Below are 26680 nucleotides of genomic sequence, written 5' to 3'. Positions count from 1 at the left end.
CCAAAACCTTTTTCTAAGTAATAAACATGACCAAAATACATAAAATGGGGGGAAGAATAATAAATTAAAATAAAAATGACACAAACTTTGTGGAATTGTGAAGTTGAAACAGTATGTTAATATCACCCAAAATCTAAATATTAACCCTGTAAGATATTCAAATTGTCAATTACTGAAGAGTAAATTTGGAGATTTTGTTGCTTTCATATGAAATGAAGGGAAGTAAATGTCTGCCCAGTCTGAGTGTTTTGGGAATTGAGTCAGGCTTTAGAAGAAGGTCCACAATGTCAGGTAAAGAGTCAATACCTCACGAAAACAAATGCAAAGCACTTGCCCTCACTGTTGAGGGACATTCAAAAGCTGCTCTAATCCCTTTGGCTAGAGTTGCTGACACTGGCTAACCCTTTAGAATGGGCCCTCTGTCATAGTGTGGGAAGCTTGCTGCATCTTACCCAACCAGTCCATGTGCGGGAACACCATTGCGCTAAGCTGTTGTGGCATACCTGCCCTCACTGTTTTTAAGAAGACAATCCAAATCTACCACTAACCCACATCGGTGAGAGGAACCAGGTCAGTGGATACATATATTTTTTATATATTGTATTGTTTTCAGGTGTCAGTACAGAACATAGTGTAGTATTAGTCTTTTACATACGATAATAATAATTACACTCTGAAAAAAACAAAGCAACTACAACAAATGTTTCATTAAATACATTTTTCCTCCTGAGTCACTTACATTTACATTTACATTTACATTTACATTTAGTCATTTAGCAGACGCTTTTATCCAAAGCGACTTACAAATTAGGACTAAATTAAGTGAGTCATCATGCGGAGGCAAAAACAACGCAAGAAGTGCTCGAGATACAAAGTTCAGGCATTATTCAGAGTAGCATAAGCCCGATAAGTGAGGTTTTAGAGGGAAAGGGAAGTTTTTTTTTTTTTTTTTTTTATGAGGTTAAGTGCTCACTTACTAATTTTTTAGGTTATTTTTATATTAAAATATAACCCTTTTTTAAATGAAATTTTAAGTAATGAATTTAAAGCAATTAAGTATATTTTAACACCTGTAGTGAATCCTTAGGAATTCAAAAAGAAAAAAAAATGATTGAAGGTGATCGAGAACTTTCAGCTATGATTCAGGAGATCTGGGACAATGACATCAATCGGCTGAGACCTGGGATAGATTATCGCATATCTCTACAGGTAATTCTGAAATCTTTTCTGTGTGAAGTTTATAAGTTCTCTAGAAATAGAAATTATAATAATAATAATAATATAAATAATAATTCTGAATAATATTTGACATCTGCTTTCTGTTGCATCCTTTCCAATTTACACTAAAAAGTGACATGCACTTTCTATTTTATGTTTGTTGACATAAGGTCATAAGGTCAGAGAGCTCCTATTTAACACATACAAACTGAGATGAGCATTGTTCTTTGGTGCTGTGTTTAGAAAACCATTCACAGTGACACTTTTGGACATGGCTGCAAAACATTAACTTGGATGCTTACTAGGATTGTTAATGATATATAATAATTTTATGATTTAATCACAACTAATTGATTGCATTAATATAATATAATGTAGTTGTACTTAATGATCATGTTAACATAACAATATTCTGGTTAAGGTTCTATTCTGAAATGTACACACTAACCAGCAATTGAAGCATTCCTGTCCTCAGATATAATAATAATATTGATCATAATAATTTAAGTTTACTCAGTAGTTAACTCCCTGTCTAAAGTTATGCCAGCCATGCATGAAAAAAAAAAAATAAAAAAAAATAAAATGAAAATGCTTTTGGAAGTTCCTCAAACTTTTCTTTATCTCACAGGGCAAAGCGGGAGATCTGGCAGGTATTGACGATTGCAATGATGGAGCAGGGTTGCCTTTGTTCACTTTTGTTGACGAAAACATTTTCAAAAAGGAGACTTTCTTGGGTAGGAAATCAGCTAATATGTATGATTCTCATTTTCATTTCCATTTCATTTTAAAGTGTGATAGAAATGTTTTATGTAATGGCCTCAGAGGGGGCAAAAAAGTTTCTACAGGGAATGTGCAGACTAATGATGCTCAGATCAAAGACCATGTGCCATCACATGATCAAAGAATCTAGACCTACCTAAGAAGTGCTTAACACGGTAGAACTCACTGTCATATGATTAGCTTCACTAAAATAGATCATTAAATATCAATCACCAGGTCAGTATAAGCAATCTTTCACATGTCTAATCTGTTTTGTTCTCTGTGACCCAGTTTTCCTATGTTCTGATTAGTTCATTTGGCTCCACCTGTGTTCTGTTAATTACCTCATCAGCTTTTTGTCTGGTTCCTGCTTGTAAGTCCTCAGTTCTCCCTCAGTGTTTGTCGGTTCTCGTTTATGTTAGCGTGTGTATTATTCCTGTTTTCAAGGTAATTATCATTAAAGTCATTTTTCCCAACGTTTATCTTTGTCTTTGTGAGTGTGGTTACATAACTTGTGGACACAATCACACAGTGAAGAAGACTTGAGAACAAGTCTTACTGTCTGTAAGGTGTTCCTGTCTTGTCGTTTAACATTTCTATCGTGAAACAGTTGACCTGTATTAAATGTTTAGCTATTTACATCTTACCTCATTCTCTTTCAACGTTAAACTGACGCCTCACTCTGGAATTCACGCTCTGCTTCTGTGAACAGTAAGTTTCGCCTTCTTTGATTTGATTGGCCATCTCAATCATTTTGACATTGACAAGTGAGCTGTGAGACCACTGAGGCAGACCAGACTAAAAAATTTACTTTTACAATTTGCCCATTTTTAATCTCTGTCTATGGTGGTTAAGGCCCTGCTTGAGTAACATTGATTTTTACTCAACTACAAGATATAAATGCACATGTATCTTTCTGTTCAGGGAGCGTCTCTTGGTTGTGAGCTCCCGGCAGTGAATAAACTCTTACTCTTGCAAAGAGCAGTGGAAGTCTTGTCTGGTATATGCTGCGCAGCTGAAGAATAGAAGTACTAAAGAATCTATGCTCTGATGACCACAGCAGGGACAGTGATGGTGTTGGAAGACTATAGACACGCTGTCTCTGTGAGGTAACACTCAGAGTTAGTATTAATGATCCTGTGTTGGACCAGTGTGCACCTGAGAAGGGCAGTGATATAGAGTTTAGATCAGGATTTCTCAAATCCGGTCCTGAAGGGCCTCTGCCCCGCAAGATTTGAGGAACCCCAGGTATAGATGCTGAAGACCTGGTGCTCATGTGTGGCATGAGGTAGTGATGGTGGCTTCTTGAGGGGATGTCGTCACAATACTTTAAGAGGGGAATTACCTTGAAGTATTGGATTATATTGTATTATTCGGGACAGGAATTTCCCTGAGGAACAGTAGTATTGTATTATATTTTATTGACAACCTGGGGTTGTCTGAATTGTCCGTGGTGGAGAAGTCAGGTTAGTTTTGTATTAAGTATGATGAATTCGTATTGAGAATTTCAGCGTCAGAAGATACATCGTGGAAGACTTTACTTTTAAACTTTTGAGAAAACAAAACCTGTACATATAAATTCAGGGTTTAAAATCGTGTTTTTGCTCCATCCACACATATGCCACAATTCCAGGTGACAAAACAAACTCATCCTATTCATTTTTTAAATAAGATCTTGAGACAGTGACGTATGGTGAAGTGTGTGTGTGTGTGTGTGTGTGTGTGTGTGTGTGTGTGTGTGTCCTTGAGAAAATTGAGATGTTTAACTTTGTGCAGTTGATGAGCCACTCAATCAATATGAAAGAAGATGGTAGAAACTGAGCTTTCCGGCTCAAATGAACTGCTTTGCAAAATGATTCACTGTTTCGAAGCACTCAAATTGTTTGAATGCTGGTCATTAAACATTAAGTGTCTTATTTTATTAATTATAGGGCTTGATTTGTGTGTTTTATGGAGGACTTGGCTAATCAGGTCAATAAAGGACAACTAACTATTACTCTTACTTTTACTTTTACGTAATTACTTACTTTTTTTATTATACAAATGTGTAATTAAAAAATCTCAATTTTTAAACTGCATCCGAGATCAGGTAAAAACCACATAGAGCAGGGGTGTGCAACTCTAGCCCTCGAGATCCTCTTTCCAGCAGAGCCCTAATCAAACACACCTGAACAAGCTAATCAAGGTCTTCAGGATTACCAAGGCTGCATCCGAAATCGCGTACAGTAGGCAGAGGTTTCGGTAGACTTCCGTCATTTTGACGGACATAGTCGTGAAAAATTCTGTCATAATCTATTATTACCCGTCATTTAAATTTTCACATTTTAATAATAATCCATTTAATAGGCTCTGTTTTTGTTCAGCCGATAGTCGAACCCCGGATTCGGAAAGTACAGTGGGGTTTTCGTCCCGGTCGTGGAACACTAGACCAGCTCTATACCCTCTCCAGGGTGCTGGAGGGTTCATGGGAGTTTGCCTAACCAATCCACATGTGACTGTGTCCCTCGCACCGTCCTGTGGAGGGTGCTCTGGGAGTATGGGGTCCGGGGCCCTCTGCTAAGGGCTGTCTGTTCCCTGTGCGACCGGAGCAGGAGTTTGGTTCGCATTGCCGGCAGTAAGTCAGACTAGTTCTCGGTTTTGTTCATAATTTTTATGGACAGAATTTCTAGGCGCAGCCAGGGGCCGGAGGGGGTCAGGTTTGGAGACCACACGATTTCGTCTCTGCTCTTTGCGGATGATGTTGTCATGTTGGCCTCATCAGACCAGGACCTTCAGCATGCACTGGGACGGTTTGCAACCGAGTGTGAAGCGGCCGGGGTGAGAATCAGCACCTCCAAATTCAAGGCCATGGTTCTCAGTCGGAAAAGGGTGGCTTGCTCGCTTCAGGTTGGTGGAGAGTTCCTGCCTCAAGTGGAGGAGTTCAAGTATCTTGGGGTCTTATTCACGAGTGAGGGAAGGATGGAACGGGAGCAGGTGCAGCTTCTGCAGTAATGCGGTCGATGTACCGGTCTGTCGTGGTGAAGAAGGAGCTGAGCTGCAAGGCGAAGCTCTCTATTTACCGGTCGATCTACGTTCCTACTCTCACCTATGGTCATGAGCTTTGGGTCATGACCGAAAGGACAAGATCCCTGATACAGGCGGCCGAAATGAGCTTTCTCCGCAGGGTGGCTGGGTGATTCCTTAGAGATAGGGTGAGGAGCTCAGTCACTCGAGAGGAGCTCAGAGTAGAGCCGCTGCTCCTCCACATCGAGAGGGGTCAGCTGAGGTGGCTCGGGCATCTGTTCCGGATGCCTCCTGGATGCCTTCCCAGGGAGGTGTTTCAGGCACGTCCCACTGGGAGGAGACCCCTGGGGGGATTATGTCTCCCGGCTGGCCTGGGAACGCCTCGGTATTCCCCTGGAAGAGCTGGAGGAAGTGACTAGGGAGAGGGAAGTCTGGGTTTGCTTAGACTGCTGCCCCCGCGACCCGGCCCCGGATAAGTCAAGTCAAGTCAAGTCAAGTTTATTTATATAGCGCTTTTCACAACACAGGCTGTATCAAAGCAGCTTCACAGCAATAAATTAGAACAATACATCAATGTTTGTTTCTAGTGGAACGTCTACGTTTGGTAATGCTGATCAATAGTATCGTTGATTGATTAATTAAATTAAATATCCCCAACTGAGCAAGCCAAAGGCAACAGTGGCAAGGAACCGAAAAACTCCATCAGGTGACCTAATGGAGAAAAAAAAACCTTGGGAGAACCCGGGCTCAGTCGGGGGCCAGTTCTCCTCTGGCGTTTATAAGCTAGAGGTCGGATTTAACTGTAAGATATAAAAAAAAAAAAAAAAAAAAAAAAAAAAAAAGCTAGAGGTCGGATTTAACTGTAAGATTAAAAGTATTATATGAATGCCTGGATGAAGAGATGCGTCTTTAATCTAGTTTTAAACTGGGAGAGCGAGTCTGAGCAACGAACAGTATCCGGCAGACTATTCCAGAGTTTTGGTGCTAAATATGAAAATGCTCTCCCTCCTTTGGTGGATCTGGATATCCTAGGTATGACCAAAAGCCTCGAATTTAGTGACCTTAAAGAGCGCGATGGATTATAGGCCGATAGAAGATCCGTTAAATAGACTGGAGCTAAGCCGTTTAGGGCTTTATAAGTCAGTAGCAATACCTTGTAATTAATACGGGACTTTATAGGTAACCAATGTAGTGATGATAAAATCGGTGTTATATGATCATATTTTCTTGATCTAGTTAGAACTCTAGCGGCGGCATTTTGGACTAACTGTAGCTTGTTTATTGAGGATGCAGGACAACCGGCTAATAACGCATTACAGTAATCTAGTCTCGAAGTCATGAATGCATGAACTAACTTTTCTGCATCAGAAACAGATAGCATATTACGTAGCTTAGCAATGTTTCTAAGGTGGAAAATGGCTGTTCTTGTTACATATGAAATATGATTTTCAAAAGACAGGTTGCAGTCTAATATAACACCCAGGTCTTTTACTGTAGAGGATGAAGTAACAGGACATCCTACTATGTTAAAGTTGTATTGTGAGAGGTTTTGTGGGTGGTTTTTTGAACCGATAAGTAGTACCTCTGTCTTGTCTGGATTTAATAAAAGAAAATTATGCGTCATCCAATCTTTTATATCTTTAACACACTCTGTCAATTTGGATAATTTAGCGTTTTCATCCGGCCGTGATGAAATATAGATTTGAGTGTCATCAGCATAACAATGGAAACTAATTCCATGTTTCCTTATAATATTTCCAAGTGGCAGCATATATATTGAGAATAATAGAGGGCCTAACACAGATCCCTGCGGCACTCCATAGTTTACTGGAGTTATGATAGATTTTTCTCCATTTAAATAAACAAAATGGTAGCGGTCAGATAAATACGATCTAAACCAGCTTAATGCTTGTCCTTGAACACCAGTATAATTTTGTAATCAATCTAAGAGTATTGTATGATCTATAGTATCGAACGCAGCACTAAGATCAAGTAAAACTAATATTGAGATACAGCCTTGGTCAGAAGCTGAAAGTAAATCATTTGTGATTTTAACGAGCGCAGTTTCAGTGCTATGATGCGGCCTGAACCCAGACTGAAACTTTTCATATACGTCATTTTCTTGTAAGAAAGAGCCCAGTTGAGCGGACACAACTTTTTCTAGTATTTTAGACATAAAAGGTAGATTTGAAATGGGTCTATAATTTACTAGATTATTCGGATCTAATTGTGGTTTCTTAATGAGAGGTTTTATAACTGCCAGTTTAAATGTTTTTGGAACATAACCTAAAGATAAAGACGAGTTAATAATATTGAGGAGAGGCTCTTCCACTACAGGTAACACTTCTTTCAATAGTTTAGTTGGTATAGGATCTAGTAAACATGTTGTTGTTTTAGATGAAGTAAAAAGTGTATTTAACTCTTTTTGCTCTATAGTTGTAAAGCACTGTAATTGTTCTTGCGGGGTGATAATTGAGGCTGAATTATAAGGCGCGATTGAGGATTGAACGTTTACAATTGTGGTTCTGATGTTTTCTATTTTCTCAGTGAAGAACTTCATGAAATCATTACTACTAAACTGTAATGGAATATTTTGTTCAGGAGACATCTGTTTATTTGTTAGTCTCGCCACGGTGTTAAATAAGAACTTAGGATTGTTATGGTTGTTTTCTATTAGTTTGCGGAGATGCTCAGCCCTGGCCGCTTTTAGGGCCTTTTTATAACGTGACATACTGTCTTTCCATGCGATTCTAAAGACCTCTAAGTTAGTTTGTTTCCATTTACGCTCTAAATTACGGGTTTCTCTCTTTAGAACACGCGTAGTATTGTTGTACCATGGTGCTTTACTTTTCTCTCTGACCTTTTTTAATCTAATGGGCGCAACAATATCCAATGATCCAGAGAGAATGGTGCTCATAGTGCTAGTTAATTCCTCAAGTTCATCTGTTTGTTTGGGTTCACTGAGCAGCTGAGACAGATCCAATAAGCTATTTGAAAAATGATCTATGGTGGATGGAAGGATTGTTCTGCCTAATCGATAACGCGGCGCAGCATGATATATTACAGGAGTACGTAATATGCAAGTTACCATGTAATGGTCAGTGACATCATCACTTTGTGGAATGATATCTATATCGGTTGGATCGGTTCCATGTGATATAATTAAATCTAGTGTATGATTAAATCGATGAGTTGGTCCGGTAACGTTTTGCTTGACCCCAAAGGAGTTTAATAAATCTGTAAACGCAGCCCCTAATGCCGAGTTCAGACTGCACGATTTTCAAAGTAGTCGGGTCACTGTTCTTTTCACACTGCATGACTATCCAGGGTAACATTCAGTTGCTGGTGTGTTCACACTGCACGATGCATCGGCGACAGGAGGTTTCACACTGCATGACTTTCAGGAGGAAGAATCGCCGACAACTCCTGTCTGGCCCGCAAACTACGTTTCGCAACCAAACACACGCGAGAAGTGATAAGGAAATAACGCAAAATCCGCGTGCGTAAGACCGCAGTTCTCGCGCGAGTTTGAAATTGTTATTAAAAATAATAGCCTGCAAGAAGCTTGCGATCCAAATTGTCTGTGCACTGATTTGCAGCGAAAAGGAGAAAAAGAAAAACATTATGCGTGAGGAAATGGCTGGGAAGACAAGGGGAGCAAGGACTGTGTGTTCTGCAAAGAGAGTTGGGGGTAAATAAATAATGTTGCAATGTGCTGCTGTTGCTGCTGGTCAAGCAAATGTTTGTGCTTTGTTTCTGTTTGATATAATTGTAAATATATCTATTAAAATACTAATATTGTGGTCTATAACTCCTCCCCGAACTCCCCGCTGCTCTGTATCTGGCTCTCTCATTGGCTGTCGGTCATCGCCGATGTAGTTTTCAGTCAGAACACTTTCACACAGCAGGATTTTGAATCGCCGACAGGTCCAGATATTTAGCATGCCAAATATCTCACGGGCGTCGGCGACTCGTCTGTGATTCTCTCAGATCGCGTCTTTGCTCATTCACACTGCGTGATTGTCACTCGCGTGAACGAGCACCGATTTGCCTGTGATTTCGGGCATTTGTCGGCGATTTCTCAAAACCTGTCGGCGAGCCAAAATCGGGGCTAAAATCATGCAGTCTGAACTCGGCATAACGCATCATTTTGATTATCTACATGGATATTAAAGTCTCCAACAATTAATGCTTTATCGAAGTTAACTAATAGGTCTGAGAGAAGATCTGCAAACTCTTTTAGGAAATCAGCGTAAGGCCCAGGCGGTCTATATACGGTAGCCAAGGCTAGAGATAATAGGGATGTTTTTCGAACATCTAAGAGCGTAACATTTAGTACAAGTACTTCAAAAGAAATAAACGTATAACCCGTTTTCTGAGTAACATTGAGAAAATCTCTATAGATTGTTGCAACACCGCCGCCACGACCATTCAGACGGGGCTCGTGCTTATAGGAGTATCCTGATGGAGTAGACTCATTTAGACCGAAATAATCATTTGGTTTAAGCCAGGTTTCAGTAAGGCAAAGTACATCGAAGCTATTATCTGTGACTATTTCATTTACAATAACTGCCTTAGGTGTGAGTGATCTAATGTTTAGAAGACCTAGCTTTAGAAATTGTTTTTGGTTACCAATAGCAACATTTTCTGGTTTAATAACAATTAGATTTTTTCTAGATCCTGCAGTAGATTTATTATTTGATCTCACTAAACGAGGAATAGACACAGTTTCTATGCAATGTTCTACACTATTTATATCAGTTAAATTGGTGCAGCAGAGACTATGATTTGGACTTTTGGTTACTAGTCAAAAGGTATTTAACATTTTGGAGATGTTATCTGACAGAAGATCCGATCCGAATCTGCTTGGGTGTAAGCCATCAGCACGGTAAAGCCTAGGACGCTCCCAAAACAGATTGTTCGCGTTCTGTTTCGCGAAGAGGGAAGAAACGGTTTTGTGTGGATATCTCGAAAACCGGGAGGGTCGGAGAGAGTTTTCTTGGTCTAGACCTGGCTCGCGTCTTCCGCTGCGGAAAAATCCAGGCTTCTTGATGGCATGTTGGAGCCGGGGTGAACGAGACCATGGCTGATCGTGACCTCGACGTTCGGGACCGATGTTGAGGAACGCACGGAGTAGACGAGGTCGGAGTCATCGGGTTAGTAACGTTAGTCTCTGATTTGTGTGCCTCGGCGCGCGATGTTTCAAGAGCTAACCGCCGGTCTATCAGCTCGGCTTTTCTCACTAAAAGGTCGGGGATCTGTTTCTCAACAGCTTCCAGCTCAGACTGCACCGCGTGCAGCTCAAATGTGTCCTCACCTGCACCAAAAGGTAAACTACTTACATTTGATATATTCGCCATTTTAACAGATGGACAGTAAGTTAAGTTAGCAACGACGCTACCAGTGATGCTATCAATATTAATACTAATTTATGGCTTAAGTCTTGGATATAATCCGTCTTTTTACGGGTACGGGTGTAGAGTAGACGCACGATAGGCGAGAAAAAAAAATGTTTGTTTGTAAATGAGTGCAGAGAAGACGCGTTCAGCCGTGATCCACGGACGTAACCTATAAGAGTATCCAGCGTTGGATCACTAGGCTTGAGACGCGTCTGCTCAACAATCCGCGTTGTAACTATGAGGTGAGAAAAATAGAAAATGTTTGTTGTAAGTGAGTTTAAAGAGAAATCAAGAATTATAAATCAATCGATGGAGCTCCAAAGACAACAACGCGCTCAGACGTGACGCATGTGCATAAGCGGAAGAATGATGATGATGATGATGATGATGATGATGTTTTTGTTCACAATTTAATCTGTATTCACAAACATATAGGACAGGCTAGATTATGCAATTATCTATTTATGAAGAGAAAGTTGAACAGAGACTGTGCGTCACTTTTCAGGTTATATCATGAATGTTTGTCCAGTAAATTGCAATAAGCTTTGTGCTTTGTTACTTTTGATATGAAACAAAGTCTCAGCTTTCAAATTCTGTCTATTTTATCACAAAATTCAAACAATAAATACCGTTTTGGTGCTCTTTAATGTGGCGCGAGAGACCAGCGCATGAGTTCAAGCGAAGCAGAGCACGAGTGAACGTGATCAATTCCTTCCTCTTAACTACGTTATAGAATGAAAAAAACATGAATGAACATCAAAAAATATGTTGACAGTCCAATTTACCGAAATCCGTATCATGTCTCTCATGTAATCGCTCAATCAGTGTTTCAACCGCAGAAAGACGTCAATAAAACAGCTTGTAAACAATGTCACGTAACTCAGAAAAGCAATTCGTTCAGCAAGAGCACACTCACCACCAAGTGGACAGGGGTGAGAATTACAGTTTCAAGTTACAATACATCACACTCAGTGTAATCTGTCAAAATGACGGACAGATTGTAGGTGAAAAACAGTGTATGACAAAATAAATATGTCCGAATTCTGCATACAATGGGCACTTTACTATCCCATGAGGCCATGGGAGAGGATTTATGAATGACAGTGAAGTGACGCACCTGCCGCTGGTAGATCACATGATAGTCGTGAAGTAATTACATATTCAAAATAAGTATCTACTCGGGAGAGTATGTGATTTCGGAAGCAGCCAAAGAAAGCTACAGATAGGTGAGTTTGATTAAAGTTGGAGCTAAACTCAGCAGGAACGTGGATCTTGAGGCCCAGTTGCCCAGCCCTACAGATACTGGTTTATGGGTTAACTAAGATTTCCCTCTAGCAGCGAACCATTGAAATTGTGGAATGTTTCAGAATAAATAACAATTACAGACAAACATGGATAGGCCTGTATCTCAAACCATCAGATTTATCCACACAGAACTGATGTAAAACATAAATTAAAATAAAAACCTCCCTCCGTACGGGACTTAAGCCGAATGTTAATTGTGAGCCCAGAATTCCATAGTATGCCTTCAAGAATCAGTAAGAAAAGAAATGTAAGAAGACTCTATCATCATGTTTGATGGTTATTTTTTTTCTGTAAAAAGTAAAAACAAACTTGACAAACAAAAAGAGCAACTTATTAAGTTAAATAAAATATACTATATGCAGTAATCAATGGAATAATGACATTCTACTTGTCAAGACATGATTGGAAATAATATTGATCTAAACAAGTATAGGTACTAATTAACAGATGAAGCTGAAATATTTTGTCTTCATAATGATATTTGTGTAATTTTAGCTTTCATCTCACTTCTGGACAACTATGAAAGTGCTACTGGTGAGCCAGAGATTGTCACACCAGAGGAAGAACTAGAAAATCACAAGTTCCTGGATTCAATCATAAAGACTCCCACTATGAAGGTAATAAATGGGTCACGGAAGTTATTCATTACTTGTGATGAGAAATAATTCAGCTGGATTCTGTTTTTCAAAATAACAGTTTGAGATGTTTGTTTTAATTCTTGTGAAGTACCATGCAGAGAGGTAAAACTAAAAAGAGAAATGAGTTTATTATACCGTACAATTTCCGTAACATAGTGTACTGATTATTAATTTGCAGCAATTGTGTATTTGCTAACATTAGATTGCCCACAAATATCTAGTGGAGAAGCATCTCTCTCCAGAGAACAACACAGACTTCAAGAAGCAGCTATATCACATTTGGTTTGAGCTGTATGCCAGGAGAGGATCCAGTAAGTAAGTATAGAGGATTCAAAACAGTTTGCAGGAGATTATCTGGGGCCAGATTCACAAAAATATTTGTCTTAAAGGGATACTTCACCCGAAAATATAAATTTGCACATCATTTACGTACTTTTTACTTACTAATGCTATGCCAGATGTATATGACGTTCTTTCTTGAGTAGAACACAAATTAAGATTTTTAGAAAACTAATCCATCTCTTTGAGTCTTGAGTCGTATAATGCAAGCGAATGGGTGCCCAAACGTTGATGCTTCAAAAACCATGCAAAAAGAACACGACAATAATACGTATATGACTCCAGTGGATGATAAGTGTGTGTGAGAGAACCATACAGTGATAACATCACTTCTGGCCAGCTGTCATACATGAGAGCATCGTGAAGCGCTACGTGGTGCGTGACAATAAGCACACTGTGAAGCTCGTGCAATAAATAGTGCAGAAGCACAGAGGACCGTCATTTCTCGCATCACCCTTAACAACATGCTGATATATGTCAACCTTGAACACTTGAATGCGCGTATAACAGCTGACTAGAAGTGATGGTTTAAGGAGAAAAATTTTAAATATTAGCATTTTTCTTCACTGGGGTTGTATTCGTTGCCATCATGTTCATTTTCATTTTTGCGGGGAGTATCCCTTTAAGAACAAGTAAAAAAAAAAATTCTCACACCATTATTTTTAATCACAATGTCATAACTCAATCTTCAGGTAAAACGAAAGACTTCCCTCTAGTGACTTATTCTGAACTTCTCCAATCATTTAATCTCCATAAACCCTGCAAAAACATCTTTCAGTCGACTGCAAGCTTGCATTAAGATCTGCCTCCATCCAATCAACAACCGATGGATAGAATTTATTTCCTCTTCAATAATCCGATTCACTCGGATGTACATCACAGTGCGGAGGGAAAATATATTTTGCTATTTCTGATACATCAAAACTTTAAAACTACTTTTATTTTTAAGAATGTATGATGAATTTGGTCCCTGTTCACACAGGGAACTTGATATTCATTTATAAAGTCATTTTTAAAAGTTAGGTTTTGATTGTTTCTCTCTCCACACAAGACCGGACTCTTCTGGTTTTGAACATGTCTTTGTAGGAGAGACAAGAGGAGGCCATACCGTCATTGGTTTCCATAACTGGATTCAGCTGTACTTGCAGGAGAAACTAGGACACATCGACTACAAAGGATATAGTGGGAGTGCCAAATCACCACAGGTATGTTTGTAACATCACTGGAATGTACAAATACCACTTAGATTCATTTAGTTTGTTCTTAGTAATAACAGATATGTTATAAAATGTATTAAATATTTGCATGTTTTAATAAATTAATGAAAATAGTTCTGTTGTAATGACTTAGTTTTAAAGGAATACCCAAAATAAAATAATAATTTGCCATTATTTACTCACTTCCATGTCATTCCAAAATAATATGATTTTCTTTCTTTTGCACAAAAAAAAAAAAAAAATACAGTAAAGTCCATACAGTAATAATCAATGGTTTCTAAAAGTTCTCGAGTCTGGTCCTCGAGATCCACGTTCCTGCAGACTTTTTCTCCAACACTGATCAACCATAAACTGTAAAAAACTTAAATTATATTAAACTGACTTAAAAAATTAGTTGAATCTTGAATAACATAAAAAAAGAATTGTAAAAAGTTAAGCAATGATATGTAATGACTTACATATGCTGTCAACTTGATCATATCATTTTTTGAAGTGTATCTGAACAAGCTAATCAAGGTCTTCAGGATTACTAGAATGTTGTTGGCAGGTGAGCTGGATCAGGGTTCGAGCTAAACGAAAGTTGACCTCGAAGGCCAGGGTTGAGAACTCCTGATCAAAGTGGCTTTACATCATGAAAGTCTGACTCGGAGGAAGACCGTGAGAGCTTAGGGTGCCATTTGGGAACCAAATCCAATATGGCGACATGGCAAAAAGCATCAAACCTCATTGGTTGTTGTGTGTCACATCACTTGGCATCATGGTGTCATCACGCAAGCACCAGTAAGGTTTGGTGTTATAATAATAATACTAGTTACAATAAGTGGTGCAGGTATGACGTCAGAACCCGGAAGACTGCTTCCTTCGAGATTTTGCTATGCGGTTTTATAATGGGGTTTTTCACTTTATGAGTAAAGCCTGTGGTAAACATAACAACGATATTTTGACATTTTGTTCTACAACCTACACTGCACACACTCACACCCCAAACTGTCTTATCTAGTTGTTTATTAAAGACGTACGTTTTCAAAAATGAACAACAGCTTCAAAATTCGTTTTTCCAGTATGGGTGTGTAATTGACGTTGTAGAACAAAATGTCAAAGTATTGTCAAGTTATGTTTACAACAGGCTTTATTTTAAATCGAATCCGTTATAAAACACCATAGGAAAATCCCGAGGGAAAATGACAGGTAAAAATATAATGGTTACTTAAAAGTGGCTGGGTTGTAGAATGAGGGGCACTTAGTCTCGTAGAACTTAGTGTTCTGAAGTACTTGGGTTAACATCAATTACAGCACCTTTAATTTAAATTTGTATATGATTACACAATGTTCAAACCACTTTGCAACTAGCTGAAATCTGTTGAGGAAAATCTTTTGCAGAAACCTTGTAATCAACCAATTAATCAATTACACTCTCTATCTGTCTGTCTAATCACATTAATCTCTTTTTAATGCATAATCATCATTTCTTTTTCTTCTAATGTTCATATTCCCAGCCAGATGAGAACAAACACATGTTGGCTCTCCAGTTCAGTTGGAAGAATGGAATTAAACCCAAAGGAAGCATCTTTGTTGGTGTGAGCCCAGAGTTTGAGTTTGCCCTGTACACGCTGTGTTTTCTCACGTCCCCAAACGAGCGAGTGAAAGTCTCCTTTGACGTATATGAGGTGGAGATAGTCTGTCACCACTACAACCAGAAGCACATAGGCACTACCTATCCTGTCCTTGTCAAATACTTGAATGTATAACCATACAAAGTCATTCATAGTAAATGAATTAATTGTGGCAGGGAATAAGTATTGATTTTATGTTTTAATCTCAAAAACAATAAAACCTCAATGCCATAGCCTTGTTTGTAGTGTCTAATATTTTCAGGGCAACATAAATTAATCTTTGCTACATGAATTCTGAAGGGCTTTTTATAATGTGTTTAAGCCACCGTTCTAAATCATTGTTATAAACCTCAGCATGTTGGTGCCAAACATGCAAGCAAACAATGCGTTGTTAGAATGTTATGGCTTAATGCTTAGCAAAAGGAATCCACTAACAAACTGAACACATTACATGCTTTGTACATTCACAGAAACTCTGCATTTGTATAACAGCCAAGGACGATTTATACGGCAACAATTTGTTTTTGTTTTCATTGACACAAAAGCATGAGAAAAGCAGGTATTTAAATCAGTTATGCAAACAAGAATATGATCCCAGGGTTTAGGAATGTACAGTGTGAATCGTCAGATTATGAATGTCCAGAATTAATTGTTAACCCTGGTAAAGTATGAGCTGTGGGGAGCGCATCTATTTTTCCAAAGTTCTATGTTCCCAAGGTCCTGTGATGTGTCGTTCTTGAATGAATCAGTGTTTTTAAAACATAAATTAATCTTTGCTACATGAATTCTAAAGGGCTTTTTATAATATTTAAATAATGTTTCAATTGAATTAGATGTGTAATGGTACACAGAAGTCCCGGTTCGGTACGGTCCTCGGTTTTGGAGTCAAGGTTCGATACGAGTCTGGTACAATAGGAAAAGCAACAAATCCCCAATGCTAGGTTTCTTTTCATTTATTTTTAACAGACAATAGTGCAAATTACAGTTTGTTCCACCTACAGTAGCAGCATTTAGTCCCCTAGTTGGTACAGTACAGCGTCCGATGTAAACAGTAAACAATGCACTCTTGCATAGGTCAAATTTTTTGTAGGGTTGATTAAAAAAAACCTGATTTCTGGTTGTTTAAAATAAATTAAAAAGAATTAAGGAATTGTTGATTTGTTACTAGATTGACCAACGATGCGCTTTAAAATGCAACGGCTGATTTCAAACTTATTGGTCAAACGTATTGATTTCAATTTTGTTCATTTCAAACATATTGGTTTGATTTTTGATTCATTAATGTGATGTGAGTAGCCTACGCTGTCAGTTCATTAACATGCAGTGACAATGGTGCATCCACAAAGTTCAATATTACGCTTTTTCAAGAAATCACTAAAAGGTGAGCAAGAAGGAGAAAAGTGGCATCTACATCTGAGCCTACTTCACCTTTCCACGACGAGACAGCGAGAGAAGCGGCACATGAGGCATCCCATTTCCAGGACACGCATTTCATCACTGGACAGAAGAGACACTTCTACAACACAAATCGGCACAATGCCAAATGTTTTTGTCTCATTATAACAGCAGAAACAACTCTCAGGAATATTCCGTCATTTCTGGTCATATAGATAAGAGTAAGACGTCATTCCAAACTGTAAATGGTCTATTTACCTATTTATTTATCTATTTATCTATCTGTGTACACTCACAATAGAAACAAAACATTGTGCTTTTGTAAAATAAAGAAAACAAACAGGATGCCACTTTCTGCAGTCCCGGTTTCCTTTCCGTGAATTAGTGTAGTGCGCCACAAAAATTTATCGAAACTCAGCGTATAGGCTACTAGAAAGCTCTCGTGTGCCATCTGAACTGTTGGGCTAAATCCGAAATCGCCCCCTATACCCTCAAATAGGGCATTATATGATTGGACAGCCATTTGTAGTGGTGTCCGAAACCATAGTGGACGTTATAGAGTGCACTTATTCAATCCTACATTGCACCACAATAACGAGCGTACAGCCGATATACGCTCAATGGCTGTCTCGCTCACTCGTTTATATTCACTCCTTCAAGTGACCTGTATTAGTGGACTCACAATGTCTTGTTTTGGGATAGTGCATATATCGTCTGCTCATAGATAGATTCTTCTGCTCTTTTTCCTGTAGTGGCGGTTAGCAAACAGCGTTGCATTACCATATGCGCCCCCTTCTGGATTGGAGTGTGGATCGCCTGTAACTTACTGTATTCATCGTCTGACTGTATGCACTGAAACATGACGTCCATATAGTGACAGTTCGGGATGAATACGGGACCCCTAAATTGAACAGATCAGTTTTGTCCATTTTCATACACTGACTCATATTTCTTATTCACTGAAGTCTCTCCCCTTTGAATCTCAATTTCAAGCGTGTGACTTGTTTGGTGGTATCTCCTGCCTGTAAATACCGGCTATAGCATGAGCCAACCGTTTTCAAGTGTGGACTGTACAGGTGCATTTCATTGGCTTGGACATACTGAACGAATATAACCAGTACAATCAGTCATCACATTCTCAAAGTTATGATGCTGATCAACTTTTGCAACCTTGCAAATGCTTTGGCAATTTGAATTTAAAAACGTTGTTTTTTAGGAACTTAAAGGAACTTAAGATTGAAAACTGAACGAGAAAGGGCAAGTCATTCATCCATTCAGTTTGTGAGTCAGTCTTGTTTAACAAGGAGGGAAAGAGGGTGCAATGCAAAGATAGCATGCACAAAACATAATCCTAAATATATGGAATTAAAATTTGTTTTGCTGTCATTTGTGGTGAAATTAAGCCTCTATGGGGCATAAATTTCTGTGTAACAGCGTCATTACCTTGAATAGAATGTGACCCAATTGCACTTGTTCATGAACAAAATAAATGAATCCGACATCCTGTTTGTGAAATGTTGACTGACTGCACAAAAAGGGACATGTCCTTCACTACAAATGAGTTATTCATTTTCAACAAGGACAGAATAGATTCATTTTAAATTTACAAATGTGACTGATGATACTGACAATACATTAGAAATGACAAAGATGCAACTGAAATGTATAGAGGAAAGAATAGATCCTATGTTCCCAGAGTAATTGTCCTGAAATCACATCCTTTCATTATAATATTTATCACTGATTATCATCACATGTTCTAATGTCTCTTTCTCCTTGCAATGGTCACATTTCCCTGCGTCATGTTTCCATATTCTCCACAGTGTACTATTAAGAGCCATTTGTCTAGAACTAAGTCTGGAGATTATTGTTTCTTATCATCTGTTTCTTCATGTTATTCTAACTAACCCTTAAGCTCGTTGAATGTAATAAAACCATCTAGCAGTTCTAGCCTCTTCCAAATGTTTCCTCCCCATCTCTTTCTCCCACATTAGCTGGTACACTTAATCCCATCATCTGAATCCTATATAACGTATTCAGTTTCATTCAAGATGTCTGCTCTATTTTAGTGTATTCCAAGGTATTCATGGAACACACTGAATGATATAAGCCTCGTTCAGACTGTCAGTCCAAATCCAATTTTTGCACATATCCAATTGAAATCCGATCAGAATTAGTAAGTGTGAACGGCAAAAAAAAAATTACAAATCCATTTCGAGTTACATTCATATGGAGTTTGAAATCCGATTCAAATCACATCTCTTGAAATTTGTTTCAGTCTGACTGCTCTGATTGGATATCGCATGGTTTTTGTGACTTCCTCACGCCATGTGAAATGTAACGTCAGACGTTGTTATAGAAAACATGCAGAATTTGGATAATTGTACTGACTCGGATCTTTGAGTCTTGTTTAGCAAAATGAATGAATCTTTTTTTTCCCAAGTCATTTTGTTAATTTCAGCTGAATATAATTCTTCTTATATAAAATATATATATATATAATTGAAATGTTACATGCCAATAGCCAAATTCCCCAACACATTAACTTACACAAACCATCACATTTAGAATATGAGAATTTTCCAAATTATGAGAAACAGAAACGATTAATTCATTACTTATTTGGGTCTTCAGGCTATGCAGTCTGTTAGTTCACCTCACCTCCCGATCCGAGTCATTCCTTCTTTTGTCACGTCACATCCCCATAGGCTGAAGCTTTGCAGTCTGTACCGGAAACCGAAAAGATGAATTCACCACTTGAGTCTTGTTGGTTCATCATGGCTGTGTCCGAAATCACCCCCTATACCCTCATTCACTATTCCCTACATTACTCCACTAATATAGTCCACTTGAAGGAGTGAATGAAAACGAGTGAGTGAATTCGGACACTGAGTGCGCCGGAGGGGCTGCCGATTTTGCATAGTTTGTGTTTGATGTTTGATAATCATTTGAAACAGCAAACTGGCAGCTCCAGTAGTAATGAAAAGATTTATCTTGATCTCTGTCATGGAAACTAGCATTCAAAGTGCATTATGGGTATTCTCTAGCCGTTGAGCGTACATCGGTTGTTCACTCATTATTGCGGTGCATTATGGTATTGAATGAGCTCACTCAATAACGTCCACTGTGGTTTCAGACACCACTACAAATGGCTGTCCCCTCAAATAGTGGCATCACGTAACTGTTATAGTAAAAAAAAATAATAATAATAATAAAAAAATAATAACTACATGCTTGTTTGTAAGGAAGGTTGGGAATTATGCGGCTGCGTCCGAAAACCTATTGTCAGCTGACTTGTTGCCTCGCTGCCTTATCAGTCATTGACTTTGTAGGCAGCGTCTGCGCACGAAGGTACCTCACGAAACTGATTTCAGACAGACTTCTGAGGCAGCGTAACGGTTTAATGATCTACAGCAATATTTAATGACAATAGTAATTTCTCGCTAGAAATGACATAAGTCGAAAACATTGATCAAAAATGTACATTTACACACAAACTGACGACCAGCCGCAACTTTCAGACGCCATCTTTATTTTTTATCACAAAATGGAAAGCACAGAATTATGGGATATCAAAGGCAGAGAAGGATACATCTATTCTGCCTTCAAAAACCGATCAGATGAAGGCATCTCAGGAGACAGAAAGTAAAACTAGCATTGCAATCAGACGAGCCTTGATGCCTCACAACCTGAGAATGCGTCCTCCGAAGGCAGCATTTATCAGTTTTCGGACACATCCATTAACTAACTTCTGTATCCAATACGGCTGTCATGTCACGTGACAAAAGAACGAAAGACTTTCTGTTTCCAGTACAAATCCAACACAAAATAAACAAATCACTCTCTGAGATAACTCGCTCATAATTGACTCATCGCTACTTCAGGTTGTGTTGTTGCAAAGTGCCAGACGAGTCCAGGCCAGCGGCTACACATTGTCATGTTTTTTAAATAAGAAAACATCTGTATTCCAAACCCCTCCATGATGCGGTTGTTGTTGTTTTTGGCGTACCTACCAGTGCAACATCATTGCCATGAAACATTTGAATTACATTTGAATACTATCTCATGCATTATGAGAAAACTATGTTCCTTTTTAGAAATAAATGATATCTGCGAGGATTTCCAGTCAGGATTCAGACCGTACCATAGTACTGAGACTGCTCTCGTTAGAGTCACAAATGATTTGCTCTTATCATCCGATCATGGTTGTGTCTCGCTATTAGTGTTAATTGATCTTAGTGCTGCATTTGATACCATTGACCACAACATTCTTTTAAATAGACTCAAAAATTATGTTGGCATTAGTGGAATTGTATGGAAGCCCTAAGAGGCCATGGATTATAATTTTTTCTATGTTGTTGTCTCGTGATGTCGACATAACAAAAATTGTTTTCTCGTGATCACGACTTAATTTTCTCATGATCTCGACATAAAAGTTGTTTTCTCGTGATCACGACTTAATTTTCTCGTGATCTCGACATAACAAGATGTTTTCTCGTGATCATGACTTATTTTTCTCGTGATCTCGACATAACAAAAGTTGTTTTCTCGTGATCATAACTTAATTTTCTCGTTATCTCGAGATCACGACTTGTTTTTTTCTGCGGATTCGGCAAGAACAGTTTAAGCACCAAAAGCAGAATAAAGCAGAATCATGGATGATCGCATTCGCTTTTACTTTGATAGCGGACTCACTCAAACTGAAATAGCTCTATGTCTGTCAGTGATTGACGACTTCCTCATTAGTGTCCGACACTTGAGAAGGAGGCTGTCAGGTCTGCAACTTTATCGTAAAAGACAGTATAGTGACCCTGAACGTGTTGTCAGTTTCATTGCCAGCCAACTTCAGGGACCGGGAGTGGGACGTCTGCATGGCTACAGAATGATGTTTGAAAGATGCCGATCAAATGGTTTGCGGCCGACCCGAGAAATGGTCAGAGAGGTACAGTTAAGTCTGGATCCATCAAGTGTGGAGGAAAGAAGAGGGAAAAGGTTGCGGAGACGACATTACCGAGTGCCAGACCCTAACTATCTGTGGCACATGGATTCTTACGACAAACTGAAGCCGTATGGCATAGCAGTTAACGGCTGCATTGATGGTTTCTCGAGGCACATCATATGGATGCAATCCTACTTCACCAATAATAATCCCAGAGTAATCGCTGGTTATTATTTCCGCGCTGTTGCTGAAAGAGTCGGTTGTCCTCAAATAATCAGATCCTATTTTGGGAACCGAAAATGTCCACGTCAAAAGGCTACAAGAGTTTCTTCGTGACCATGTGTGGACCGTGTGTCTTTCAAGGAACCAGCCCAGCAAACCAGAGAATTGAAAGTTGGTGGGGTATATACACACGACAAAATGCAGATTACTGGATGGATATTGTTCAAGGAACTGCAGTCAACTGGGGATTTCACAGGCGATGCAACTGACAAATGCCTCATACGGTTCTGTTTTCTCTCATGAATTCAGGTAACTGTTGTTCAGTCTGCTATTGATTATCTCCATCATTTCCATTTGTCCAAAACAATTTAAATGGGTTATTCTCTTTTGGCAAGTTTAGGCCAATTAGTCTAAGTCTTTTAGGCCAATAGCCGAACTGTCCAATTGACCTTTATTATTATTGCTGTTGGTATTATCTTCTTGTATTATTCAGTACAGATATAGGCTAGAATCTGCTTGTTCATATAAAATATTTTGAGGTAAGAAATGCTAAAGGCATTTGTGTAACCCATAGACTACATCTATGAGAGTTTAATGAATCGTGCATGCTTAAGTTAAGTAGGTTGTTCAAATAATAGTCTATTTTTAATGCATTTTAAGTGAATTCATCTTTTTAAGTGACAACACTTAAACTGCCGAGGATCGTAATAGTCACTTCTTTATTCTCAGATGTGGCTTTGCTATGATTAAAATGTGTAAATACTATAGGATGTTCAGTCCGGCTCATGAATGGCCAACATCCTGCAGAGTTTAGCTCCAGCTTGCCTGAAAGTGTCTAGTGATCCTTGATTAGCTGGTGAAGGTGTATTTAATTGGGGTCAGAGCTAAGAGCTAAATTAATATTTTAATTTATTTATTGTAATGTTTTTACCTGCTACTGGATAATTATGTTTTTTTTGGAAACGTGCCATACAGATTGAGTAGTTTATGGCAATTTATGTTCAAGTTTTACTGCTTCAGTAAACCCTGCAGCTTTTCAGTTTACTGCATGTCATTATTCCCCTTCATTAATCCCTAATATAGTTTGTTTTTAGGATGAACTGGACACTGTTATAAAAAATGTGGAATAACCACCGAATCCGACGTAGCAATGGTCGTGACTTACAACATGGACAGCCCTTCCTCATGGACAACTTACCAGAACTCTATCAATCAAAAGACTACTTGAATCCTGTAGATGCTGAAAAATTGGATGTGATTATGCATGAAAATGTCAGCCTGTGGAAATCAGACATACCCTGTGATCATGACTTCTATGACCTCTGCATTCTTGTTATGGAGGAGAATAATCTACAGTCACAGAGACATCGAGACTCTAAAAATTCGACCTCTGGTTAGAGAACTTTTAGGTTTATAGATGTCACAATCTATAAAATCTTTATAAATCTTTTTTAGTGTGTAAACATGAAATGTCATTTTTTTCTAGGTGGCAGGTTATATTTGTATACCCTTTAGTTTCATAATTTAATGTTTTATGTATTTATCTTTTAATTTTGTCACCTAATGGAAACCGAAACAAAGTACATCAAAGGATGAGTCAAAGAACTTTGTTTTAATACGACAGCAATAGAAAGATCCATACAACTGTGTAGAAAAATAAATGAATCAGTTGATGCAAATAATGTTTTAGGAGTGCAACTCCTGCTTCAATAACAGATTATTTAGATTAAATCAGAGTGAAATAAATCAGATCCTGTGCAGTATCTGAGAAAAAGACCAAGCTCCTTCTGGTCTCTCTCCCTAATGAATCGCAAGAGATGATTTGATACGATTGTTTCAGACCGGGACATTGACTGTGGGAACTTAATGGATTTTGCCACATTTCTTGCCTTTGGTTGGAGATTTTCAGTTATCTTGTTCAGATTTTCAGAAGTCATGGTTACCCCAATAGATCGCAGAATGGGTTTCCAGCATTTTATTATGTAGGCTGGTTGTTGCACCATCTCTTTATGTGCACTTTCTTCCAGTATCGTCTGGAGATTGATTTCATGTGCAACTCTGACTGAGTACTTCATCCATGACAGCACTTTAGAAGTCTTGGAGCGCTTCACTTACAACATCCTTCTCTGTTGGACTAATGTAATTGAAAAACACCTCCATTAGACTGGTTTCTGGTCAAGGAAGGGACAGTGCTTCTTTTAGAAAAGGAGGTGCCAGCTGAATTGGCAAGTAACCAAAGCGCAGCCATTAATGGCTAAAATACGTGCAACAGCTTCCCACTCGCTTTCTTGGTAAGTGTGATGTAGAGTAGGAATCTTGTAAGTTGTTCCACAAGTTCTTGCTGCAAAAAATGTGTCCCAGAATTCAGTAATACAGTCCCGATGCCAGCTTACCAGCACCCGTTTAAATCTTACATTTGCATGCAGAATGTTTTTTTGTCTGAGAAAGCTTGAATCATATCACTAACACAGTGAACTCTGCGAATCAGAACTGTTTCACTTTCAGTCACATGTCTTGGATTTTCAAAGAACGAGTCATTGTTTTGCTGGCTCCTGGGAATCAGTTGGCTGTGGTGGATCTTGTGGCACTTCTGGCACAGTTCCTTCAGCATCGGTAACGTCATTGAATGTGCTATCTGGAATGAAGACTGAATCTGACTCAGATGGAACTGTTTCAACACATGTTTCGTTCCCCATGATCAGATTCAGATTATTTTATTTAATGCCATGTCAGCATTCAAAGCTATTTTCATGGCAAAAATTCAATTACAAAAATACAAATATCATATAAATACAATAAAAGCAAAACAAACAAAGCAATTATAAAAGATTTTTTTAAATTAACATATGATAAACAAATCCAAAACCTTTTCAGGCATAATCTTATTAAATATGTTCCTATGAAGTAACTTCATGAAGTCCAGGACAATCCAATAAAATATGTTTGACAAATAAGGGAATCTTACAAAACACACATAAAGTTGGGTCTTCACCTTTAAGCAAAAAAGCATGGGTCAAACTTGTATGGTGTACCACTTACCACTTATCTGGTGTAGACCACTTGATCAAGTCGAGTTTTAAGAGTGATAAAAAGTCTGTTTGTTATTTCCGGATGAGTTTCATACAATTTATTATTCTTGCACATATTCCACTCTTCTTGCCACTTATTTCCCCACATAATCAACATGTACAGGTGAATACAAGCGTGTCAGAAACCATGTCAAAAGATGTGTTCACATCATTACCCAGGAACACCGCTTCACCATCAGAAGACGAGAGTACGTCATCACTGGAGCAGATGTAGAAGGAGGGGAATGCAAAGTTTGACTTCTGGTCTGATTGGTTCATCCTGAAGTGCATGGAGTGGAAGTAAGATTCAGATTCCTGATCAGAATCCTGATCTTTCAGTCTTGTGCACACATACAGTCTAAGAACTCAGTGACGTGTTGCCTCGCATAAGCCGCCAACTGTCCGAACTTCTTTGAGTGGTTCTTCAGACCCACTGACGCAAACCATAAAGCTGAAATCGTCAGCATTCCCTTTTGCTGATTCACCATCAGGGGAAAAAAGGTTTCTCCCGATATCCAGAACATTTGACACAGTGTCTTCTTCTTTAACAACAATTAAAAATGTGTAAATTGTAAAAAAAAAAAATCTTAAATCGTTTTTGAGGTTTGCGCAGAGATAACCTTTTTTCAAATTTTTTGTGGAAAATATTTGAGTAAAAAAATGTAGGGTTTCATGGCCCTCTAAATGTGGAAATATATGCACTGACTCACTCTCGGTTTAAACATATTCATCAAGATATAATAGGCCTATGTAATTCTCAAAAGTTTTATTCAGAATCCATAACATGCAGTTAATCCTGTCATTTCTGTTGGCTACACGTAGGAACGGATGGTAATGAAATTGTTGATATATTGGCTTAACAAGCTTTAGCCTATAGCTAAAGACACCCACTTATTGACATTACTCATAGGTCATTCAAGTCTTGTTCATTCGCTATTTATTATAGGAAAACAGTAAACAGGACAATAAATGTAGGGGTGAGTTCAGGGTAATTGGGGCACTTTTGTCATTAAGATGATTTGGAAAAACGTGTCCCATTCAACCTGAATTCACCCTGCAACCAGACAATAATGGAGCATGTGCTTCTTCACTGTTCAGCATGTGGAAAAGAAAGAAAAGCTAGGCTACTTACAGTGGGTGTGTGTAGTTAACCTCAAAATGCAAAATCTTTTTAAATCTGGTCCAGGTCCAAGACAGGAGAAACACCATAGTCTTTATCTATCTAAGATTAACATGATTTGGGTGTCAAATATCATTATTATAATTCGGTTCACGGAAAACGCATCTTAATACCAGGTGGAAACAGGGTTTCTCTCTTGCTCCCTCAATTTCTGGGATATTGTATACAAGTTGCGTGCATCAGGGAGCCGCTTTCAATATGGGGAAGACTCCCGGACCAGTTCCAATGGGAGAACCGAATCTTTTCGAAACTCTGGATCAATTGAACCGATTCAATTGATCCAAAGGTTTTAAATTGATTCACTCGAAACACCGCGCGCTGGTGACGCCTGCTGGTCAAACACTGTAAATGCAACGATATGTCAGCCTAAAACACCTTTTAAAAA

The 26680-nt window shown here is 38.5% G+C and overlaps 1 protein-coding gene across 1 annotated transcript; it reads left to right on the top strand.

Moving 5' to 3' along the window:
• Positions 1-1107: 1107 nt before the first annotated feature.
• On the top strand, positions 1108-15723 carry endou2 (endonuclease, polyU-specific 2; the record flags this gene model as incomplete). The annotated part of the gene is made up of 6 exons (XM_081390724.1): positions 1108-1209; positions 1847-1952; positions 12180-12301; positions 12525-12637; positions 13713-13866; positions 15375-15723. The coding sequence occupies 6 exons, from the start codon at positions 1108-1110 to the stop codon at positions 15624-15626; spliced, it is 849 nt and encodes a 282-aa protein (XP_081246850.1). The 3' UTR covers positions 15627-15723.
• Between the last annotated feature and the right edge of the window lie 10957 nt (positions 15724-26680).

This window comes from Scardinius erythrophthalmus, assembly GCF_964197995.2.
Source record: "Scardinius erythrophthalmus genome assembly, chromosome: 17".
NCBI classification, from domain to species: domain Eukaryota; kingdom Metazoa; phylum Chordata; class Actinopteri; order Cypriniformes; family Leuciscidae; genus Scardinius; species Scardinius erythrophthalmus.
The sequence above is the reverse complement of the archived record's forward strand: the minus strand, read 5'-3'. Positions and strand labels throughout refer to the sequence as shown.